Source organism: Phalacrocorax carbo, chromosome 1 (genome assembly GCF_963921805.1).
Source record: "Phalacrocorax carbo chromosome 1, bPhaCar2.1, whole genome shotgun sequence".
Classification (NCBI taxonomy): domain Eukaryota; kingdom Metazoa; phylum Chordata; class Aves; order Suliformes; family Phalacrocoracidae; genus Phalacrocorax; species Phalacrocorax carbo.
The window spans coordinates 44,707,466-44,729,734 of record NC_087513.1 but is presented as its reverse complement, the minus strand read 5'-3'; the positions used below and the strand labels follow the sequence as shown (position 1 = coordinate 44,729,734).

General features: G+C 38.3%; 1 protein-coding gene across 3 annotated transcripts in view; it reads right to left on the bottom strand.

Annotated features, from left to right (window-relative positions):
• Positions 1-4,959: 4,959 nt before the first annotated feature.
• PTPRQ (protein tyrosine phosphatase receptor type Q) overlaps positions 4,960-22,269 on the bottom strand; it is a 145,119-nt gene continuing 127,809 nt past the window's right edge. For all 3 annotated transcript variants that reach the window (XM_064450170.1, XM_064450180.1, XM_064450185.1), the window contains 8 exons: positions 21,560-21,650; positions 20,080-20,156; positions 17,505-17,639; positions 17,267-17,392; positions 14,920-15,068; positions 13,011-13,146; positions 9,215-9,338; positions 4,960-8,929 (listed from right to left, as the gene is read on the bottom strand). In XM_064450170.1, coding sequence (XP_064306240.1) covers positions 8,892-8,929; positions 9,215-9,338; positions 13,011-13,146; positions 14,920-15,068; positions 17,267-17,392; positions 17,505-17,639; positions 20,080-20,156; positions 21,560-21,650 — 876 coding nt within the window. In that variant the 3' untranslated portion in view covers positions 4,960-8,891. The remainder of the gene's footprint in view (positions 8,930-9,214; positions 9,339-13,010; positions 13,147-14,919; positions 15,069-17,266; positions 17,393-17,504; positions 17,640-20,079; positions 20,157-21,559; positions 21,651-22,269) is intronic.

Below are 22,269 nucleotides of genomic sequence, written 5' to 3'. Positions count from 1 at the left end.
AGGCGGCACTGACTGCCCTGTGATCCCACTGCTCCACTGTGAAACGGGACTGGGCTGAGTGTCTGGGCTATTTGGATGACGTTGGCCTCAACAGCTTCCACTGGCTCACTTCCTCTCAAAGTCAGGGGTTTGGATGACCCCGCATCGCCAGCGGACCCTCGCCGCCAGCCGTGTGATATTCCTTTGGCATGGGACCTTTATTTGAATTGTGTGTAAGCTGTGTGCAACACAAGACTGGCCTCTGCTGAAATATAAAGCCTAAAAGTATTTTTGCAGTCCTTCTCTAAGAAGAGCTATACATAGTTCTTCTGCAGTACGTACTCTCTCGAGTTCCTAAATGTGATTGAAAATATTCCATATAGATCCTACAGAATTATTTTAAAATAGCAATAGAAAATCTTGTTTCATTTAATTTGTAATCCCTTAGAGATAAAACCATAAGGGCTTTCTCACTGATTTGCTTCTTTGGAAAGATGAACTTTTTACCAAAGTTCATCAAACTACTGAACTCTGGCTTATGTTTGGAATTTGTTTCTCAGGGAAAAGGAAAACACATTGTACAATGTTGAATATCTGTGGAATATAGTATTTCTATATTTAATTAACACTATATTTTTCTCCTAAGCATTTTAATACATGCTGTGTCAAACATGTTGTTCACAATGGATTTTTGTGAAGTACAGGGTTGTTATCATACAGATATTGGCTCTATTAACATGATTTCTTCAAGCTCATGTCTAAGTTTTAAATCCTTCTGGAATTGACACCGACTGTCCGTTTTGACACTTGTTCATTAGTTTTCACTCAATGGAAGCATTCTCCTTCTCTCAGCTGTTGTAGCCATTTTATATTTCACAAAGTCTCCTCACAGGACCCTGCTGAACACTGTTCTTGGTTTCAGAGAACCAGATAATATGACAGCCCAAAGTATTTCACAGCTCCATTAGAGCAACTTGCCACTCATTCCAGTGCACATTCAGAAAAGGGAAGCTTCAGTCTGACCCCTTGCAAGTTCCTTTTTTTTTTTCTTTTAATGAGAATTAATTACTTCTGTAGATCAAGACTTAATGGTCATGACTATTAATCCAAGTCATGCTTCCCTTTGCTAACCTGAAGCAAGCTAGGCACACCCAACCTGATGGGTTTGGACGCGCCTTTAATTTCAAGAGCTTGAGGATCTGCTTGCGCATGCGTGCGTGATAAAGGATGTGTGGATGTGGTACATCACAACGGCGATCACAAGTTAGAAAAAATGGTGGCATCTTAAATTAATCCTTGTCATTTTTTTCTATTATTCCAGACGCAGATCCTTTTGCCCAAAGACTGAACAAGGAAGATGGCTTTTGTGACAAGTACGTGCTGTGCTCCTGGGGTGCTCATTTGGAACCTTTCCAGAAAGATGAAGTTAGTGTCCAGATGAGAGACCTGAAGGGATGGTGGAGGCAAAGCAAAGCATGAGCATTGTGTGGGAGTGATGCTGTCCATAGTGACTCCTGACGATCTAGTGGCCATTGGTTTGTTTTGGGAGGATGTTGATAGGAGAAAGACTTTATTACTTTGAAAGCATTCTTAGTCATGATAGGAGGTGTATAAAGAAATTTTGGGAGAAACTGCTTTCCCAGCAGAGCTTCCAAATATAAATAGATAGGACGCGTAAATGTTAGGGAAAAGGTTTAATACGTAATTATTATCATATTTTTTAGCATAGGGAGTTGAGAGAGACAGAAATTATTTGTTTCAGACATGCAAAGTTTGTGAAAACTTGGAACTAAGCACAGATTTTCTCCCACACTAGCCCAGGACCATCTTTCTGTGACTGCCAGTTGGCTCTGGTGGTGATGTCAGGGATCCCTTCTGGTTTCACAGAGAGCACACCAGTATGCAGGAGAGGAATGTTTGTCTCATTAAGTTTGTACATTGTTAGTATAGCTGACACAATTAATCTCCGTTAACCAGCAACCTGATATGTCCCTAAAACCTGCTTAGGAGTGCCCGTAAAGGATAAGAATTGGAAAGGCAAAAAGAATGGAAAAATCAAGAAGTGATAAATATATCTGCCTTCCTGAGCATTCAGTCACATTCTTAGTGTACAGTATATTTAGCAAATATGTGCTTACAACAATGGCCACCCCACAGGAAGTAGGTATATTTTTGAGGAATTGCAATAATGTGGCCGCTATTATAGAAATTTTTTTTATCAAAGCATCCTCCTTACAGCTGTTTTATCAGGTCAGCTCACTATTTTCCAAAGACAATCTGTAACTATTCCAAAGTCAATATTTAAAAATTCCCATTTTGAAACAGAAAAAAAACCAACTATATATAAAAGAGAAACATGTCAAAACTTTGAATGCGAACCATGAAGACGATGGTATGTCTCTGTAAGCTTAAGGCACTATTAATACCAGTTAAACGAGAGGTTTTGCTTCTCAGTGTCTTAAGCAGCAAAGATGAGTCCCTGTGACTTACTCTTCTCGGCACAGGGATTTGGACAACGAATTATGTGATGCATTTGCATAGATGCTCCATTTCCTACTGAAGTTAAACTAAATTGTACCTCTGGTACAAAGGGTACATTTTGTTTAGAAGCTCTCTGCTGAAATTTACAGAATACAGTATTTGGCAGATAGCTGAGTTGTCTAAACTCCTATAGCCAAAGGAGAGAGGCACAGAGTAAATTCACTTCTGTATAGGTGTGCCTCTCTTACACACCTGCTGTAGATCTGGCACGAACCATCCTCTCTGTATGTCCATGTCTCCCCATTGAAAACAGAAGACGGTTGGCTTAAATTGAATGTGTAACTGCGATATAGCTAAAACTAGGCAAGATTAATTAAACTGTAACATAGGGAAAGATTTAGAGTGCTGATCTAGGCCTTGTCAAGGTATTACACCAAAGAAGAACAAACACAAGACAAATCACAGATAATCAGTGATCTTTAGTATTCAAGGTCCAGATTGGAAAGGGGTGTCTGTTTGCCTAATTGCACTATGCATACAATTTTAGCGATTTGCACAATAATTAAAGGTTTCAGTGACAATGCTAGCTCTGAATTTTCTTATTTATCCTTAGCAGAGCAAAGTTCAGATTAAAATCCTACATATCAGTCAGCTTTGGGAACATTTTTGGGAGTCCCTGCTGGGAACAGTGCCTTGTCAGGTAACTGTCCTGTTCTCAAAAGAGAGTAAGGTTACATGCGAGGCAGCCAGTCTCCTCAGGTCAATTCCTTGCCCATGCCTGGAGTGCAGTATTGAGCTGTTGCAGCTCATTTAAGAATTCTTTGCACAATATGCAAGCCCAGATTCATGCTATTCGTATTGTCTCTGTAATACTGACACAGAAGTAGCAGAATCCCATAAGAAAAAATAGTTAAATGCCAACAGAAGATGGGTAAATAAAAAGGCACAGAACTCTTTTATGCTGGATTCTGAGAAAGGGATTATCAAGATATTAATCAAAAGTGGATAGATTTCATTTATGTGCAGTTATCCCCAGCTGGTGAGCACACGCAGGCAGCAGACGGAGGGAGAGACACATACAGATTTAATTACTTTTCTGCTTATGCCTCCATTAGTGGAAGAAAATCCTCTCCTCTGTCTATACTCTGTGTGCCCATGTTCTACACTTGTGGTGCCAAAACATTTGTTAATATATTTAAGATTAGTGAAAGAATTGACTAAATCGAGTCCTTTGGTTCCTAGCACTAACTCGAATCACAAAGGTTGTTACCTGCTGTCATGATAGGTGTTTCCTGTGTTTCTGTTTTGAGTTAGGGACGTTTTACAGTGCAGCTTATTTACGTGTGCTCCTGCCTGGATGGCAAGGGAGCCCTGTAGCTTGCAGTACTCGGCCCAACGGTTGCGTTATGCTGTCCCAAGTACGCTCTGTGTCTTCTAGGACTCACTTCCAGCTCAGCAGGCTTCGTGGAATGCAACTGCGAATGGTAGAGCTTTAGTTGCATATTAGGTTTCCAGTATCCAAGGATTCTTTTTATATCACCCAGAACTCCATCTCCTGCAAAATATTTTGGGAACATCCTTGTAAAACTTCCTTCAGCTCATTATTGACTGTAAAGAGTACTGGAATGGTTTATTCATGATTACAGTGGATAGCTGGGTGCAGCTGTCATCCTACAAAAAGATTACCCTGGTAACACCAATCAACAAGCAGAGTAAGACGATCCAAATATAACTGAAACCTTCTAAATGTTGTCGTTCAACTGAAATAGAGAGGCACAACTTCAGCCCAAACTTTGCCTGATGAAGTGAGATCTGTGAAATGTGTCACAGACATTGTTATTCGGTGCTGAAAAGCCATTGATTTTCAGCTTTCTTTACATAGTGGAACCTGAGAAAGGGCCTACATGATAAAGGAGCTGTGAGAATAAATAATTAAAGTAATTAGTTGAGCATGGCTTGGGAAAAGTTATTGGGAAAAGAAAATCGCCATGCAAAATATCGAACGTTGGATCCACTTTGCTATCTTCAGCTGACACTGAACAATGACCAGTGCTAAAATTTATATCAGAATTTATTACACCGGTAGGGGGAACTTCTGGATAGGAAGCCAGTTTATCCTTTCAATTGCATACAGAGCCTATGCTGCGAAGACATCCGACTGATGCCACAGCTCAGCTCCGAGATAAGCACACAAGTAGGTTTGCACTCGTCTCATACCTCGTCACCACAGTCACACGGAGGACAGGGCAGAAAATGTATTCTGGGCAAGGGCCAGCGCAAAAATGCAGCTGATATTCCGTGATGTCACCTGGAAATCAACTCGCAGGGAAAGGGACAGGCAGCAGGTTTGAAGTAAGGCCACTACACACCTTACCTGAGAATGATGGATGCCTGTAGATGACTCCTGCAGTGTTTGAACTCAGATGATCCATATTATTGTTTCCAATTCTTTCAAATGCAGTCACGTATAGGCAAGCAATATAGCATTAGAAAACAGAACAAAACATGAACAACAATATTGGGAGGAACTTGCCCTTTCAGCACTGTATGTAGCGTGGTGACACCACAGTCATGGAAAAGTGGTGAAATAGTGGATCACTTTTCAGTACATTGTCTCTGCCTCCGTTCCCTAGAATAAAAAATGACCAAGATACATCCAACACTACATGTCAATGGTTTCCAGTTACAGCCTACTGCACTCAGTGCGTTGCAGGCTTTGTACCACTGAATGGGCATTTGCTTAATTATAAACCAATCTGAATTCATTGTATATCCCCTCAAACAGAGAGGTAATTGGATACTTTTCAGAGTTCTTAAAACAAAACTTAATTTGGATCCGTCTATTTTTATTGTTTCTTTATTTCCAGGGATAGACAGTGATGTTGTGTGATGCTTAATATACATGTAGTACATACTCTGAAATTGGTACTTTTCAAGTTTTATTTTAACTTGCTGTCAAAATATTAAAAAAAACCCACCTCTTCTGCCCACAGACTTCACGGGACACTGTGGCCTGAACCTCTGCAAATCCATGTCCACATCTAGGAGTCTTGGAGTTTCTGTGCACAGCCAGGAAGGCACCCTGTCATGTTACCTTAGTATGAAATACGATTGATTCATCGCTCTCTGCTGCTTTGTCGTAGTAACTGCATACGAGCAGACTTTGTATTGCAGCAGCGCACAGATGGCATCACACCGATTAATACACATTATTAATGTTTCACATAATATTATGCAATCATGTTACTGAATACTCCATGTATACAGTAAAAGCGCAAGCTCCAATGCACAATTATTTTTATCAACTCCTTTAACATTATAAAAAAGCACTTCAAACTCAACATCAATTGTTCTGCTCTTTCTATTACTTTCGTAAATAGAACAGATCAGTTTCTGAGGGCACTGACAGTAGCCTTTTCTAATGGTATCCAACAGAACTGGCTCTAAAGATAGATATTTAAAGACCGTTTCTTCTATGTATGGAGATAGATCGGCCTGTATAGAACTTGCCTGAATACTTTCATACAGTATGACCTAATTTCAATACAGTTGTAATCATCCTACAGATTTGTGTGTTCTTCTCCAGTTTTTATTCATTCAGTTTCTAATTTTCATAGAGTATACTCTTGCTATATTAGTGCCAAGAATCTGTAGAAAATTGAGTGGCAAATTAAAAATCATAATGATGTGCTGCTTTATATACATATATTTTTAAAATAGCAATTGGACAAATTCTGCTTGCCTCCAGCTCTCCAGTTCTGTCCATAGCACCACCACAGGTGTCATTGCATAAGGGAAGGAGGGCTGAAAGGGAAGAGTCCATGTGGAAATTTTTCCTTCACGACTGACCAGAGGTCTGGGAGATCTCCTGCTATGTAGGTGCTCCCCTACACCTCGAAATAACTGGCTGGCACATCAGAAGATCAGTGAACTACTGCTGTATTTATATTGAAAACTAGTTCTTGGAGAGAATTGCTTGGAGATATTTCTATCTCTGACTGTGTATCTTAGGAGTTGTGGCCAGTTTATATTGAATATTGGCTTTTACCCTAAAGACAATGCGAAATGTGTCAATGCAGCATGTATCAGATTTCTTACATCAAACTGTACAATAAACTACTTGAATTACTTTTCAGTTTTTCACTTTGCCTCTACAGAAAAGAGTGTCACATTTTCTAGCAGCTTACTAAGTCATCAGGCAAGCATGCTACTGAACATAGTGTTTGACCACAGGCAGGTCCCCTAAAGGAGGATGCGGAAATCTTCATCGTTAAGTATTTTACAAAACAGAAAACACTTAAGCACATTTGGAACTTCTGGAGTTGATCTCTAAGTTGCATAAGGCTTCTTAGCTTTTTCCTCCAGTCGAAAGAGGAACGACACACATACAGAAATTCCACCATTATGGATATAAGATTATACAAGATTATGACTCTATAATGTCAATTTATCACAGTCCTGCATGTACTGCTACCAAGTACAAACACAAATCATGAAAAACATCTGTAAGTCCATATAAGCAATTTGTCAGAATACTTTAAAGTACATGTATAATAAATGAAGAACACATGTTTCATAGGAACCAAATGAAACTAGAGCTGTACCGAATGCTTTGCCAGAGACTTGAACAGCTGTGGACATCACCTCTCTCCCCCTCTATCCAGCTTTAAAAGGCATTGTTTTCCTTTTAGCTTGACAGGTGATGTTTACAATACCGTCAGTCTTCCTGGAAGACAGATTGCCCAAAATATCTATGTAGACTGTTTTCCATCTCCTTAAATGCTGTTCTTTGATTTTCATTTTAGATATTTGGCACTTTCTGCTAAATTACAAAGGGTCCTCACTGCCCCATCCTTGCCAGTTTCTAAAAAGACATCAAACACCTACTGTCATTCACTTACGAAAAAATATCAGGTTACATACTGCATAGTATTTTCTGTCTGGTACCTACAGTTAAGAGAGGTAAAGTTTTGGTCACTTACTATTCTGCTCAGAGTGTGCACGCACACACACATCTTTCAAGGTTCTAAAGAGGTTCGTCTGACACGCCTGAGCTTGACGCCTCAACCAGGCTATGGATTTCTCGTCTGAACAGCATATAAAATGGCAACTCCAAAGCCTCTTTGCTATCGTGTTTTGCATCTCAGATTAAGGTCACAGCTTCAGTATTATTTAGAATGATACATTTCTTGACACAGAGAAAAACTTAGCAATCAACCCTTTCCCCCAGTAATATCAATTGAATACTGTCACTTCCATGTAAAACATGGGCACACAGTTTAATTCTCCCTCTGGTCTTCCCACTGTACCAGTTTTTGCTTTGTTTCTCAGGTAAGAGCTTCCTGCTTCTCTCATTCCAGTTTCAGATTTATTTCTGATAATGATAATCAGTGGGAGTGGAAGATGTTCTCTTTGACTAAATCTCCAAATATTAGTTCCCATACTTTTCAGTGGCTACAGTGATTCGCCAAACCTGAGAAAGGAGCAACAACTTTTTTACTGGACAACTCTGTGTTATAAAATACATCGTTGCTGAATTTTGAGCAACCTTTCAAAATACTGAACAGTGTTATATTCAAGAAATGTGAGTGAATTATAAACATTCTATTACTCAGGTCAATCTAACATACATTATAATATATACTAAATGTATAGTTTTACTTTGTTTTGTCTGCTTTAAAAAGTAGCAGGAATGTAAAATTCTTCAGCACTGAACATATGCAATCACCATTGTATATTTAAAAAAAAACAACCCTGTGATTATAAGATAGCTTAAATAGCCCCAAGTGTCCCTGAAGAGCTACTGTGTGTTGTGTAAAAGCTGAATAATCCTCCCCATGTCAGAAGGTGACTCTTCAGCTGTTCAGGATCATGAGCTGATATGCTACCTCTCGTAAAAAAAGATTCAAAACACAAGAACATACATTTAGGTAAAGATCACTGTGATGGTATTGGAATTAGTCTGCAAGAGCTGACAACACTGAAACCAATCTAGCAAGAACAATTCAAGGAAATGTAGCTTTTACTTAAAACCACAACACAAAGAACACAGCAAATCCACACCAAAATAAGTTCACTGGGAATATGAAATTTTTACATCGTATTTGGCTCATTTTTCTTCTTTTACAAAGATAACCGGAAATAGGGAATATGCTCAAACACACTTTCTGTTTAAATCCATACTGAATGCAGTATTCACATAACACCAGAAGTGGAGTCTGTGCAAAAGTACTCCAAATCATTATTGCTCAGTGATCTGAATAAAATACTTTAACATATTTATGAAGGCACATTAATAGAAGAAAAGCTGTTTCAGTCATCCGTGTTTGTTTTAATCATCAAAATAGGGGAGTTCACTTTGGCCCCTGTGCTTAGAAAAATATGACTTTAACTTTCAGAACCTCAATATCTTTAATATTTAGTCTCAGTATTTACATGGTAGTTTCTTCCCATTCAAGCTCCACATCACCTACAAAAGAAACAGATACATTACGTTAACCTACCTCATAAACAAATAGTAACTAATGGTAGATACTCTTTTAGCTGAAATTAAAAGATCTTGCAGGGAAAAAAGTGGGAATCTTGAGCAATGACTATTACCATGAAGGAGACCAAAGGGCAGCAAAATCCTATAAAATCACACTTCTGAAGCCAAAAAACGCATGTCAAAGTATTTGTTTCTGCTTCTTAGTTTGGATAAGTCAATGCACCTGCTATGAAAAAATAATATTCAAGACAATCTGTATCTCCTTACCTTCCATGGCATCCAGAGAGTCCATCTTTTGCAGTGCTGAATAATTGACAAAACATATGGGCTGACTACTTCCCTTGCTTGTCAACAGATCCAATACACATTGATGCAAAAAGATGTATTGTGCCTGTAAGGTGTGAATTTAAAGATGTTTGATTAGAAGAAAAATGGACTCCTAATACCAAAAAACTTAATTTTTTATATAACATTTAGATGTTCTCAAAGTAACTGCAGTTAAACTCAGCAATCTCAGCACTTCAACCATGTCATATATGCCTGATCTGATTTCATTAATTATCAGGCATAATATGTTAAAATTTGTCAAAACTTATTAATTCTTATACTCAGTAAGACATATAAAATTAGACTAACCATAACTGACACTGACGGTCTGTTCCACAATTTTCTGTAAAGGTTTCTTCTGCGAAAAGTTGTTTGATTACTTTTTGCCACTAGATTCAGACTGAAGAAACTGAACCACAATTGTAATATTTAGATAAGAAAATTTTCCTCTTTCTAGCATAAAGAAAACCAGCAGGGTGCACTCAAATGCAAAAGTTCAAGTAAATCTACATGTTCTAGGAGCACACACCATTGCTAAGAGCAAAAAAATCACATTATTTTTAGTGATACTTCTTAGAATGTAGCATCATCTTTAAGAGAATATAATGCAAAGGGTGGGCAACTAAAGTTAATCTGACACTTCCAACAACATAAAGTAACTCTGGGTAATGATTGCTGAAAAGAGAAAAAAAAAAGGCAATGTAATAATGAAATAAAGAATGAAATAGAAGAATGAAAAGAGATAGAAAGAAAATCGATTAAGTGTATCTTCACATAGGAGAAGTACTGTTCATGTAGATGCAGAAAATGAGCTAGATCACAGATTTGTTTAGGTTGGAAGGGACCTCCTGAGATCACCTAGTGCAACTCCTGCTGCTCAAGCTGGGTCAGCTAAAGCACGTTGACCAGGACCTTGTCCAGATGGGTTTTGAACATCGCTACAGATGAAGATAACAAAAATGACTTTAACTTCCTTGACTTCTGCGTGGGTAAATATATTAGTGTAATTTTTCTGCTCAATAATTGCTATTTTGTTTCAGAACTGCTGTCAGTTTTCAATTGAAGCATCTCAGATTTATAACAGAAATTTGATTACATGGATACATTTTAGGGTCACAGCTCCAGAGCCATGGGTAATTAGAACAGACTTTCACAGGCCCCTGAAGTACACAGTACCAGTACACTCTTCAATAGCTTGCTTACTGAAGCAACAGCATGGCATTACTTCAAACTATTTCAAACTTCAAACTACTTCAAACTACTTCAGCCTTTGTACTTGACTTGGCAAGATGACTAACAGATCCTCTGGACAAATGTGGATTTCTACAATGAAGCTCTTAAGCTTCAGTGGAGTTTAGACTGGTTATTCCAATTCAGAAGGCAGATTCCAAAAATTCCATAATCTCTTGCACTCATACAGCTACTCGTGAGCATGTGGCAATGAAAATCTTTCTGGGTTTGCCAGGGGAGAGTGAAGCAGGATACCTGGGGAATGTATGTGTGACTAGTTATTTTCCCAGTTAGAATTAACAACATTCTTAATTATCTGAAAGTCTTTTTTATGGTTGGAAGTGGGAGAAAGAATAAAATAATTCACGAAAGATTAGGTTATGCACTTTACCTGTAGTCCAAAGGCAGGCCTTGGTAATGCACAGGCCACCAGGCAGAGTACCAGTATATTGAAATTATATCTACATTAGGGAATTAAACAGTGTCTGGGTACATCGCCAGCCAGTGGAACTTAATCATCCAAACTACTTCAAATTGTTTGGATAGTCCCTTGCATACTGTTGATCCACATGAACCAGCACTATCTCACATAATCTCCAGGTGTGTTTCAGGAGTTGCTGCAAACTATGGGTCATTCCCGACAGAGACCTTGGGGAGAGAGAGGTAACTGCAGAGGTGTTTAATTGCATGGATGTGGGCCATTCTGTGCCCATTGGCTACAGTAACAGAGAGTGACTCTGTTGGTGAAAGTAAAACTATTTTGAAGCTATAATCAAGTAAAAATGTGTCTGAGAGCAGTTTGCATTTATTTTACTCATAGATCTTACTGACAGTTTGACGGAGGGATCTCTAAACTGAGTTCTGGGAAGGAATTGCTCTCCTCTTCATATCTTCTGTGCTCATCACATGAAATCTGAATATAGACTACTGAACAGTATTTTGTAACAGAACCATCAGAATAGTTTGACTACTGAATCCGCCATAAAACTTTACAAGTTCAGTTCTCTTTGGGAAAGTGTTAGTGCTGATCTGCATTTCGTAGTCTTGTAAACATGAGCTAGAAATGGCCTGGACAGAGAACAACCTGTCTCAGGATTTTGCAGCTACCATATAAATCAATACTTGATCTGTTTGGAAATCAGACTATGAGACCATCATTTTCTATTGCATTTTGGCACATCTTCTTCTAGCCTCTGCCAAAGTATGCAAATGAAGAGGTACACAAAAATAATACACATTATAAAAATGTACACTGATCTTATTAAAAGTCTTAGTGTTTTAAGATTTTATTTTGGGGGGCCTCCCATTAAACTGTCTTCCAGCATTTGCCTTACTTTCAGATGATTCTATTTCTAGTCAAAAGAGTAAAACAACAAAAAAACCCCCATATTCCCAGAATCAATCGTCACAGGAAAGTCCTGGCAATTGTTTAGCTGCATCAAGACTTGAAAAGGAAAAATTGAAAGCAACTGGTAATCAGACAGCTCCTTACAAGAAACAGCATGGCACAGTATCACTACAAGGTCTCACAAAATCTTCCGAAGTGCAGTTGCTGAAGAGAGGTTAAACTCTCTTTGTACATTCTGACACACTTTTTATATATTCTGCCATGATATGGAACAGCAGAATTGCATTCCTAGTGGAAGAAGACTCCTCACATTGAAAATCAGTTTAAAACCACCAGTCATGTGGAAACTGCTCACCCATACTGAGAAGCTGGTAAGTCATGCTGTAGACTCAGAGGCTTCAGGCAGCAGCCCTCCATTAGATCTGCCCTCAGGAGGCTTATTCCAGAAGCCTTATGCAAATACAGATGGATTTCCATTCCACTGGGCATTTAGGATCAGCTTTAAACTCTGCTATTACTCCTTTACCTGTATCCAGGTCTCCAGATACAGCAGAGGTCTTCCTTACAAGCAGGTCGTCCCTAACTTGTATCCATACTCAGTAAGTTGGCCAGAAATGCACTTTTTTAGACCCAAAATCCACCATTGCCTTGATTTTGCAAACTCTGAAGACCGTGCTTAATTCTATCCTATGTGTTATTTTATTTGAAGCAATTTAAAAAGAATAAAGGAATCGTTAATGAGGTCAAACGTAAATAAATATTTAAAAGTTTGGAGGATATGCTAAATATACATACAATTCAGTAGTAAATAAAGTCAACTTAAGTAGTGCATGAGCAAATCCCTTTTTCATTTAACAACTGTTCTTCACCCAAAACTTGAAACAAACTTTCTCAAAGTCTGAGAAATTATAATTTAGCTTCTAAAAACTACATATCTTGGGACTCTTTTCAGCACTTGTCAAGACTTTGCTGGCCAAATATATTTAAATAGATTAAAGGAATACAATTGCACAATGCTTGAAATCCAAACAGAAGCAAGATTTAGTAGAAAATGTATTGACTGGCTGATTGTTCTGAGCTATCTAGTCTTGTTTTGTAGGAGATCTGATGACAAACTTTTTAACAGGAAACTGGAATAGATAAATATATAAATCTTACCAGATTCTGTACCATACACATTCTTTCACTTCTTAACTCAGCTACAAGTCCATAGATATCCACAAAATCATGGTCATTTAAATGTTGGGTTAAATGGTCAAGTGCAATATAAACACCTGTTCTTCCAACACCAGCACTACAAACATAATACAAAAAATAAAGTGTTTATGTTAATTTTTTTAGTATAAAATAATCTCTTAGAATATTCTGGTTAAATTAAGTTTATTATGGAAAGAAAACTTTGGAAAAAATAAATCTTTTTCAGTATTTACTTCTCTGTGTGTGTGTGTGTGTCTCCTTGCTGAGTGGGATCAAGTGAAATCTGGATTTGACCCATGCTCTGATTTTGATTTTACAAGGGGTTGCATCAGACAAATGAGATGTAACTAAACCAAGTCTGTATAAGTGGAAAAATGATCCTAAAACTTTTATGTGAATTCTCTAGAGCTCACTAATTCAAAGAAAAAAAATCAGAAGACTTTGTGACATCACACCTGGATTCTGTGATGCTTTTGATATTTGAGAGAAAACATCATGGGATCTATCAAAACATTTAAAATAAAATACGTTTAAAAGGAGGATGTGTGTGCAAGACACACTGGTAGCTACCAAGGCTTGAAAACAAATAGGATTTTCTTAAAATCACTGTCAAACTTCTCTGCAATTTATGTAATGAATGCGGAGTATATCACTGCAGATAATCAGGAAATGTATAGCAAAACCCTCTTGAACCTGCAAGATCTTATGAGCAGAAAGTAATGAATGAGCTTTCTGGATATGAGAACACATACTGCTGCTTTATAACACTGGGAATTTGAGTGGTGGTAGAGTATCCGGCCCATGCTGGCCCTTTTATGTATCCGTGTTGTGAAAAAGGGATAGGATTCATTGCAGAGGGGCCCCAGAGCACATAAGTGTCCCCAAAACATGAAGACCATGTAGTTCTCTCCTGTAATAGTCTTTCTGGCTCCTGCAGTTGAGGGAAATGTCAATCTGTCAACGATACCAATAAAAAGACGCTTTATCACCCATTGTGGGTGGCACCTGTAGGACACTGAGGACAAATAAAAAGAACTCCCATGCATGATAACTGGGCAGTTAGGGAAGAGATTTGTGGCACCAAACCCAGCTCTTCCTTCCACATATTTCCAGACTCACACAGACAGCAAAGGATCAATCGCAGACCACTGAGTTCAGATCACAATTTTGGAGTGTTCTCACTCATTTAGTGGGAATACTGACCTGCATATAAAATGCAGACACACTCACCACCTTCCTGAAGACTTAGCCTTCCCCACACACTTACTCTTTGAAATAGCTGTTTAAGAGTGTTGAGTATGAAATCAATGGGAACTATGACAGCTGAACTCCTCTAACCACCGGACCATTTAAGAGCCTAAACATAGATCTTAGCTGTTTACAGGCACCCAGGCTTGAAATCTGGCATATGTAAACTATTACTCCTATTTGTCATTCTCTGTGGCTCCCAAATAGTTTCTCTCTCGATATGTGACCTGTACATTTTAAATACAATTTTTAATACTTATTTCTTAAGAAGAGCTATACTTATAATAGAAATAATTAAAACCAACATGTTGGTTGCTATTCCTCCTCTTACAATGAAGAGGAAAACTGAGATAAATCCAGCAGTACCATATGGTAATTGTTGAAGTAACTATTTCACTGACATCACCTCAACGGGATTTCCAAGAATGGAGGAAAAGACACGCTTTGGCATTTTACCTCCTAGAAAGGACTAAGGAGCACTGCTAGAGAAACCTTGACTGCTGTCCATACTAGAACCATGCCTGTGCACTCACTTTTCATTGTTGTTCTGGCAACTTCCCTGAGCATTAACATGCACTTGACATTTTAAGATACTAACTAATGATTTGGTGAATAAGCTTACCTGCAGTGAACTACCATCGGTGTATTATCATGTGCTCGACTTGCACGGATAAGTTTTACAAAATGGATAATTGGTGCAGTAGTTTCAGGGACTCCATGTTCTGGCCAAGAAGTAAAGTTACACTGCCGCACCATCATGCAGTCTCCATGCTGAAAAATACAAAATAAGACACGTTTTGCAGAAGAAATGTGACAGAAGATCCAGTAAGCAACATGTAAAGTTCTCAGCAATTTCATGTAAAAAAGAAAGGCAGAATAGCATAATAATTATAGGATGTACTTGTGCCAAAGGATAATTTGTTGTGCACGGATCTTATGGCAGGTTTTTTGAGAGAGATGGCATCAAGTCCATCTTTCAGGAAGTATTAATGACTTCAGCAGTCCTCTCCATTTGACTTCAGTCACTATATCAATGTGATTTGTAGATTACAGGTTGAAGTTTCTACAGCTCCTTTAGAAGTTTAGTGAACTGGACTGACAAATTTATTTAGGGAAAAGCAAGGCTGATCTAATGTAGTCAAGGCAAATACACACATACGCTGGTAAACAGGAATATATTTTCTAAGTGTTTGACGCCCTCTCGATCAGAGCAGCAATAACAACTCAAAGAAAAAAGCTGGTTATGATACAATATCTAGACTAACTATGCAGGACATAAGAATAAAAGCACAGGGTCATGCCAAAGGCCTGTCTAGACCAATATCCTGTTTCCAACAGTAGTCCAGGAAAAATTGTAGGGAAAATTATAAAACACGACAACAATGTATCTATAGTTCCACAGAACATTCTTTCCATTCTTAATAGTTTGTTACTTATGAACTGCCTCAGTCAGAGATGGTGTCTCAAAATTTAATAGCACTTCTCAGAATTCTGTTCTAATTTCTCTAGATTTTATGAAGCCCTGTAAGTTTTTAGCATTCACAGTATTCACAGCAAGGAGTAGCACAGTTTAATCAATTGTTGTGTAACGAACCAGTTCCTTTTTTAAATTTATTTTGAACCAACCACTTGCTCTTTTCACATTGCAAGAATCTGAACAACTGTGAACAATTATGTGTAGCAACTACTTTGGGTCTGTATTTTTAAAATTGATCAACATAAAAACAAGAGAGAAGTGTCTTTGGATGCAATTGTGAACGATTTCCCTCACATATGCTTTTTACCCTCACTGGAAGATCATCAAGAATCATCCATTTGTGAACAGAAGATTAAGTACAATCTTAAAGCCAGCAATATGGCACATTTAATGACATGCTTATAAAGGACATAGTTTCTTGTGCAGGGTAGTTCAGCTCTAGTAAATTGCTTGCTTAGTCAATTCAGGTTATGTTTTGTCTTCTTTTCTTTTCAGCCTCACACTGGTTAACACAGGTGACATTGCATTTTGCTGGCATGTATTTTTACTCTAAATAGTCCTTTTTCCGGTCTTGTTTAATCCATGGCTTATTTTAGCTGAAAAAAAATTATCTCCTCACTCAGTTTAAAATGTTGAACTCTCCTGTACTATGTGCACAACATACCCTTACGGGGTGACTACTGAGACAATCCCCTAACTGCTGTGTTCCTTTTGTCACATGCACATGCTGCAGGATGGTAATGCATGCATTTGGATAGCCGAGTTCAGGTGCTAGGATCTGGCTGCCCTGCTTACAACACAGGTCGATGTTGGGAGTGCAAAAGGCGTCTGACTTCATCTTAGGTCATTATGCCCAGATTGCTTTCTGAGCCCACCTGCTGGTCTGACTTAATTCTGGATGCTAATTTTTCCAAAGAGTGGAAACTATAGTTGTGGATTATGACAAAGATGAAGATCTATGCTATACCTCCCACCCCGCCTTCCCAGCACAAAGAGTGGGAGTAATACTGATGATTCTCATTTATACTGGGTGAATCTCCTGGGGGTGGAGATCAATACAGATGGTTGTACAATGAAAAACAGCTGCGCTGCACCAGAGAATCTTGCCCTTTAATCTGAGAGGGATACATTCAAAGGGATTTGATCCCAGAATGGCTAGGATTACTCCTTTCTAGAAGAGACAACTGAGGTGTCCAAATAGAAACTTCACCTCCCACCAGACCAGAGGTTCAGTAACCTTGATAGGCCCTTCATATCATGTCAGCCACTTATCTGAGCTCTTTGTGACAGGAACTGGAGAAAATTCTCAGGGGAAAAAGAAGAAAACAAACAGGAATGAAAACAAAATGCAGGGAAACCAGACGGTACGATGTATATGTATTAAAAGAGTAAAAGAATAATACTGAGGGATAGTCAGGTGGGATGGAGCATATCCAATGTTCTTAGAGGTGCTGGATAGGTTTTATTAAATCAGCTTCCAGTTCTGCCTTACCCTTTCAATTTTTAGATCTCTGATGGTCCAGTCCATCTGAATATCTTCCATCAATTTAGTAATCACTATATCCCCAAACACAGTAACTGGTTTATTATCTTCTGGCCAGTACTGATGACATCTTATCTGCAGGGAGATGATTAGTTATTAACAATGATCATATTATAAACTTGACAGAAACTACATACAGAATTTCCAATTATATCAAATGCTGTTAATTGGTACACTGGTAACTTACCCGTCCTTTTTCAAAACATTGTGTAAGCATCACAAGTGTTTTTGCTCTCGTCTCCCACACCATTCTCCAGAAATCACCCACTGTTCCTGGTAATGGTCCCTGAGTTGCAATAAACTCATTTGGACATAAATAACCCTGAGAAAAAGAAAATATTTAATACATAATGATTGGCAAGGAAAAAAAGAGTTTGCATGTGACTCGTAGTTGTGCCTGTAGCTATCATGCCTAAGGCTAGAACCTTGTCAGACATACTGAACGACTTGGCATAGGCCTGGCTAACCATGGCATAGCAGATGGCCTTGGAAACCTAAGGTAGTAATGGCATTTTTTTCCATCATGCAGATCAGTTATGAACCAATGCTCTGATAAAGTTTGGGAAATGTCATCCTAATAGAAATTCATTCAGCAGAGAAATTACAGGGACATCGGGAGTAATGGCCATTTAAAAATAGCCTTACTGCAGATCCAGCCAGAGACCACCAAGAACTGTGTCAGGCGGTGGCCAACAAAGCAGAATTAAATAGGGCTAAGGAGCAGTGGAGCCAGGGGAACGACTAAGGAGTCATCTGAGAGCTAGTGCAAGCTACACACCACACTGATGACCTCGTCCTCCCAGTGATCGTCAGGGATCTGCTGTAACTTAGGGATAGAGCTAATCAAACAAATGATCTCTAATAAAAGGTCTTCCAGAAACCTACTGTAGGGGTTGACTTTTATTTTAGTGTTGGCTTCTGCTCTTTATTTATAAATTGGTGTAAAACTTGGGGAGAAGGAAGTTTGTTGAAAAAAAAATCCGTGTAAATTCTGTCAGTGCATGGTTTCTCATTGATCTGTTTCCTCAGAGAAACTAAGCATACCCTACAGGAAGTGTTATGCACTACAGAAAGTCTAAAATAGCAATAGCAATAATGGCAATAAATCTGTGCTGTAGAGCTAGCAGTCTGTAATATCACAGAGTTCTGCTCATTGCTCAAAACAACAGACACAGTGGTTTATAGCACCACCAAAGCTCCTCGTTGGAATTATAGCCCTATAATTCACAGCTGCCTGTTACTTACTCCATCTATAATATACAACAGGTGGCAGTGAGAAACTATGTTAATCCTCTGTAGTTTAAGAGTGAGGTGAGAAACTATAATTCAGGGATGCAAAGCTCACAGTTCAGTTACTGAATTTTTCTTGTTTAACCAATGAAAATAAAAGTAACAGCCAAGTTCCCACTTGTTAAAACTATATACAAGACCTCTCTTTCCCTCTCTTTATATGTATGCTTATATATACACCTAGGTATGTAAATACACACAGACACACTTATTGTATATTGAGATAATGCATTTATAAATTTATACATCCACAAATATGGGAAGTGAGAGAATATAAAGGCCAAACCTTTAGCCCTGATAAATGGTAACATTACAGTTGTCTATTCACTGATGAATGGTGACCTAAAGTGAGATGCCTGTTGCAGTAAAGAAATGTGAAATCTCAGCAAGGAACGCTCTCTGCTGTTGGCTTTTGCTGCAGGTTTTTGGAAGTTGCTGTTAAGTGTTCCCTACCTAAGCCTTGGCATGTCAGTTAGTGACAGGAAAGGTAAAGCCTAGGCCTTGCTCCCAGCTGTCTCCTTCTCAGTGGTTCTGTATATAGTTCCAGCATCAAGTAACAACGTGGCATGGCTCTTCCTGTCTGCTAACTGTCAGTACTATGACATTCCATATAAAAGGAATAAATAGCTTTTGCTAATGAGAGAGGAAGATGCTCTCAGCTTTATTGCTTCTTCTCTGTGAATGTCTCTTAGTTACCTGGAAATACCCGTTTCTGCTTGCCATTGTGTCATCTCTTTAGACTACAGTCTGCATGTCTTGCTATGTGTTTGAGTAGTGCTTAGTGCACATCAAGTCTTGACCTCATGTGAGACCACCAGCCACTGCTACAACAAATTAGATGCATAATTATGTCACACTCGGGCTTTAACAGGACAAAAATGAGATAAAAATATAGATGAAGAATTTTCTGAGAAGACAATTAGAAAATGGAAGGTCTAGGAAGAAAGCTGAGGATGAGAAATATAACATTAGTTTCTTCTTCAAGAAGCCTATTAGCATTTTCCTCCATCATAACTTTCACAAAATAATAAGGGGCATACCAATCCCACTCACCAGAATTATTAGCCATTTCTATGAAACTTTTCAGTTCAGCTATCTTTACATTGCCCTGTTCATACACAATAGCCCCAACTGCTGAACCAAGAGGCCAAATAACACCTGTCTAAACAATTGATCTCAGTGGGAGTTTCACTCTTGTCTTTAATAATGATATGAGACAATTTCTAGAAACTAATTTGCTGGACACAGTTCTGATTATTACTGAAAATCATTGCTTAGTAATGAAAATGGGTTAGTTTATATTTTTAACTAGTCATGTTCAATGCCACAGGAGTCACTTGAACAATGCCATGGCAACAGTAGCTGTAGTGAATGAAAGAAAAATCAGAATCCTGTTCTTCTTGTAGGTTGTTTTTTGACTCCCTCTTCTACCAGAAAACAAATATAGTAAAAATGTGAGACTTTCTACTTACAGACACGTAGCTGGCATTAATGTAGTCAGATCCAGGTATACCAGCATCGGGCATCAGCTTTACTCTGTTGTTATTATCTATCATGGAAATAAAGTCTAGTTAACTAAAAGATTTGTTAAAAAACCATAGATGCATGTAACAAATGGTCCTGGAGTGCTAAGAAGTCAGAAATACTGTTATTGTTGCTAATCTAACAATACTCGACATAGTAGAACGCTAATTACAAAGGGAATTTAATCAATTGCCATTACTGTTGGGCATCCTTTAACGTTCCAGACATAATTTAATATAATGCTTTTTAATTAAAATGGTGAACGTGCCAAAAGGTCCTATTTGAGGTATGCATGGGAGGATACTCTGCCTAAAGGTAGCCTGTGTACCTTAAGTCTTGCTGTTCTAGCACAGACAACCTCTCTGTGAATCAGAGAGCAGGGTCAGGGGTCTGACAGTCTTTCCTATACACTTGCTGACCAGGTCACAGATTTGAGCCAGATCCTGGCACTTTTATATACTTTTACTTCTTTACATAAGGTAAGCTCATGACTACAGAAAAAAAAAAATGATTGAGGGTTTCTAATTTGGGCCCACAGTGTGTATGCAGAAATGACAGAAACCAGGAAAGATGTCACATGTGAATAAGTAAATCATGAAACCAAACATTCAAAATTTTGATGTTTGGTCTTCAAAAAAAAAAAATTAGAATGCAAAGTTAAAGATTTATGAAACTCATCTGTTTATATTTCATTGTGTGTCATGAATATCAATTTTTAGTGGCTGTAACTTAGAGTATGTCTTGAACAAGGCAGCAGATAGCCGGAACAGCTGCTCTGAAAAGTTCATAGCACAGAACATAGCATTATTAACCAAGGAATGCCATGCTCCCCATCTCACATCACAGCTAATGCCTAAAATAATAATGAAATTTCTTGTCTTATTAACTGAAAAATGAAGCAGTGTTGAGTACAGAGAGACAGACTCCTGTCTCCTGTGATAAAATCTAGCCTTGGCTTTTAAGTTATCATACAGTCAGTCTGATCTTCTGTGGAACCTTTGCAGCACATATACACATACCCACAAGAAAGCATACCCAGGCTCCTGAGGTAGCTGAATGCACAAACATGTGGATTTTATATGTTTAAAAACATTACTTCTCACTAAAAGTAAAAAAACCAAGGAAGAATGTTAAAGAGTGTGCTACATGGCTTGAATTACAAAGCTAAGAAACTACTGAGGCTACAGTTTCTTGCACCTGCATACTAAAGCTTGTGAGAGCAAGTTGAAAGCTACTTGCAAATAAAACTGTTTTTAAAAACACAATGAAAAGACAGATTACTTGACAGAAAATTATTTCATAATGCAGACATGATTTTTCTGCCATTTCAAAGACAGATCAAACAAAAATACAGTTGCATTCCAAATACTTGCTGCACCATTGAAGGCAGAGAGCAAAACAGAGGAGTCGATCGATAAACACACATACATGGCTTTATGTTGGGGAAACGATTCTTAGACTTGTTCCAAGGCAGATCAGCATCAGTTGAAGCAAGGTCTTCAAGAAACTTCGGAAGCTCCTGTAGAGGAATAAGTGTTTGTTGGTAAAACTTTGCATTTTACCTTCAGTGAATATAAAACATGACACAATCAGTCCAGTAAGAGGGGGAATTCCTTTAGTTCAGCAACAGAGTGCCTTTCTAAGAACAGCTGGAAGCATTACAGAGCATTCCACCTCGCTGTCAGCCCCAGTCACAGCAGCATTAGATGCAGCGCTGCAGACAATGCTGTCAAGTTGAACAATTAAAGCTTACATGAACTTTCACCTTTACAAGTCTGGATAAAGTCAGCCTATCACCTTTTGTAGTTCTTTTCTGTCCTTTCATGAAGTCACAAGCTTGGTTACCATGCCCTACTGACACAGCCTTATTCTTGAATAATGCCTTTTCCTGACTCCTGTAGCTTGGGAGAGTTCTTGCCACAGCATGAGAACTGATGAGAATTTAATTAAGTTGAGACAACTGGCAATTAGCTATTGTTCATGGGACTGTTTGTGAAAGGGGTGGGAAGAGTTATTTTGGGTTGTACTGCAGTTTCATAACTGGTCATTAGGTCTATTACTGAAGGGCAGAGATGGATAAATCACTTATATTGAGGAACTTATTTGATGGGAGTGTTTGTGTACATAAATAGGTGTAA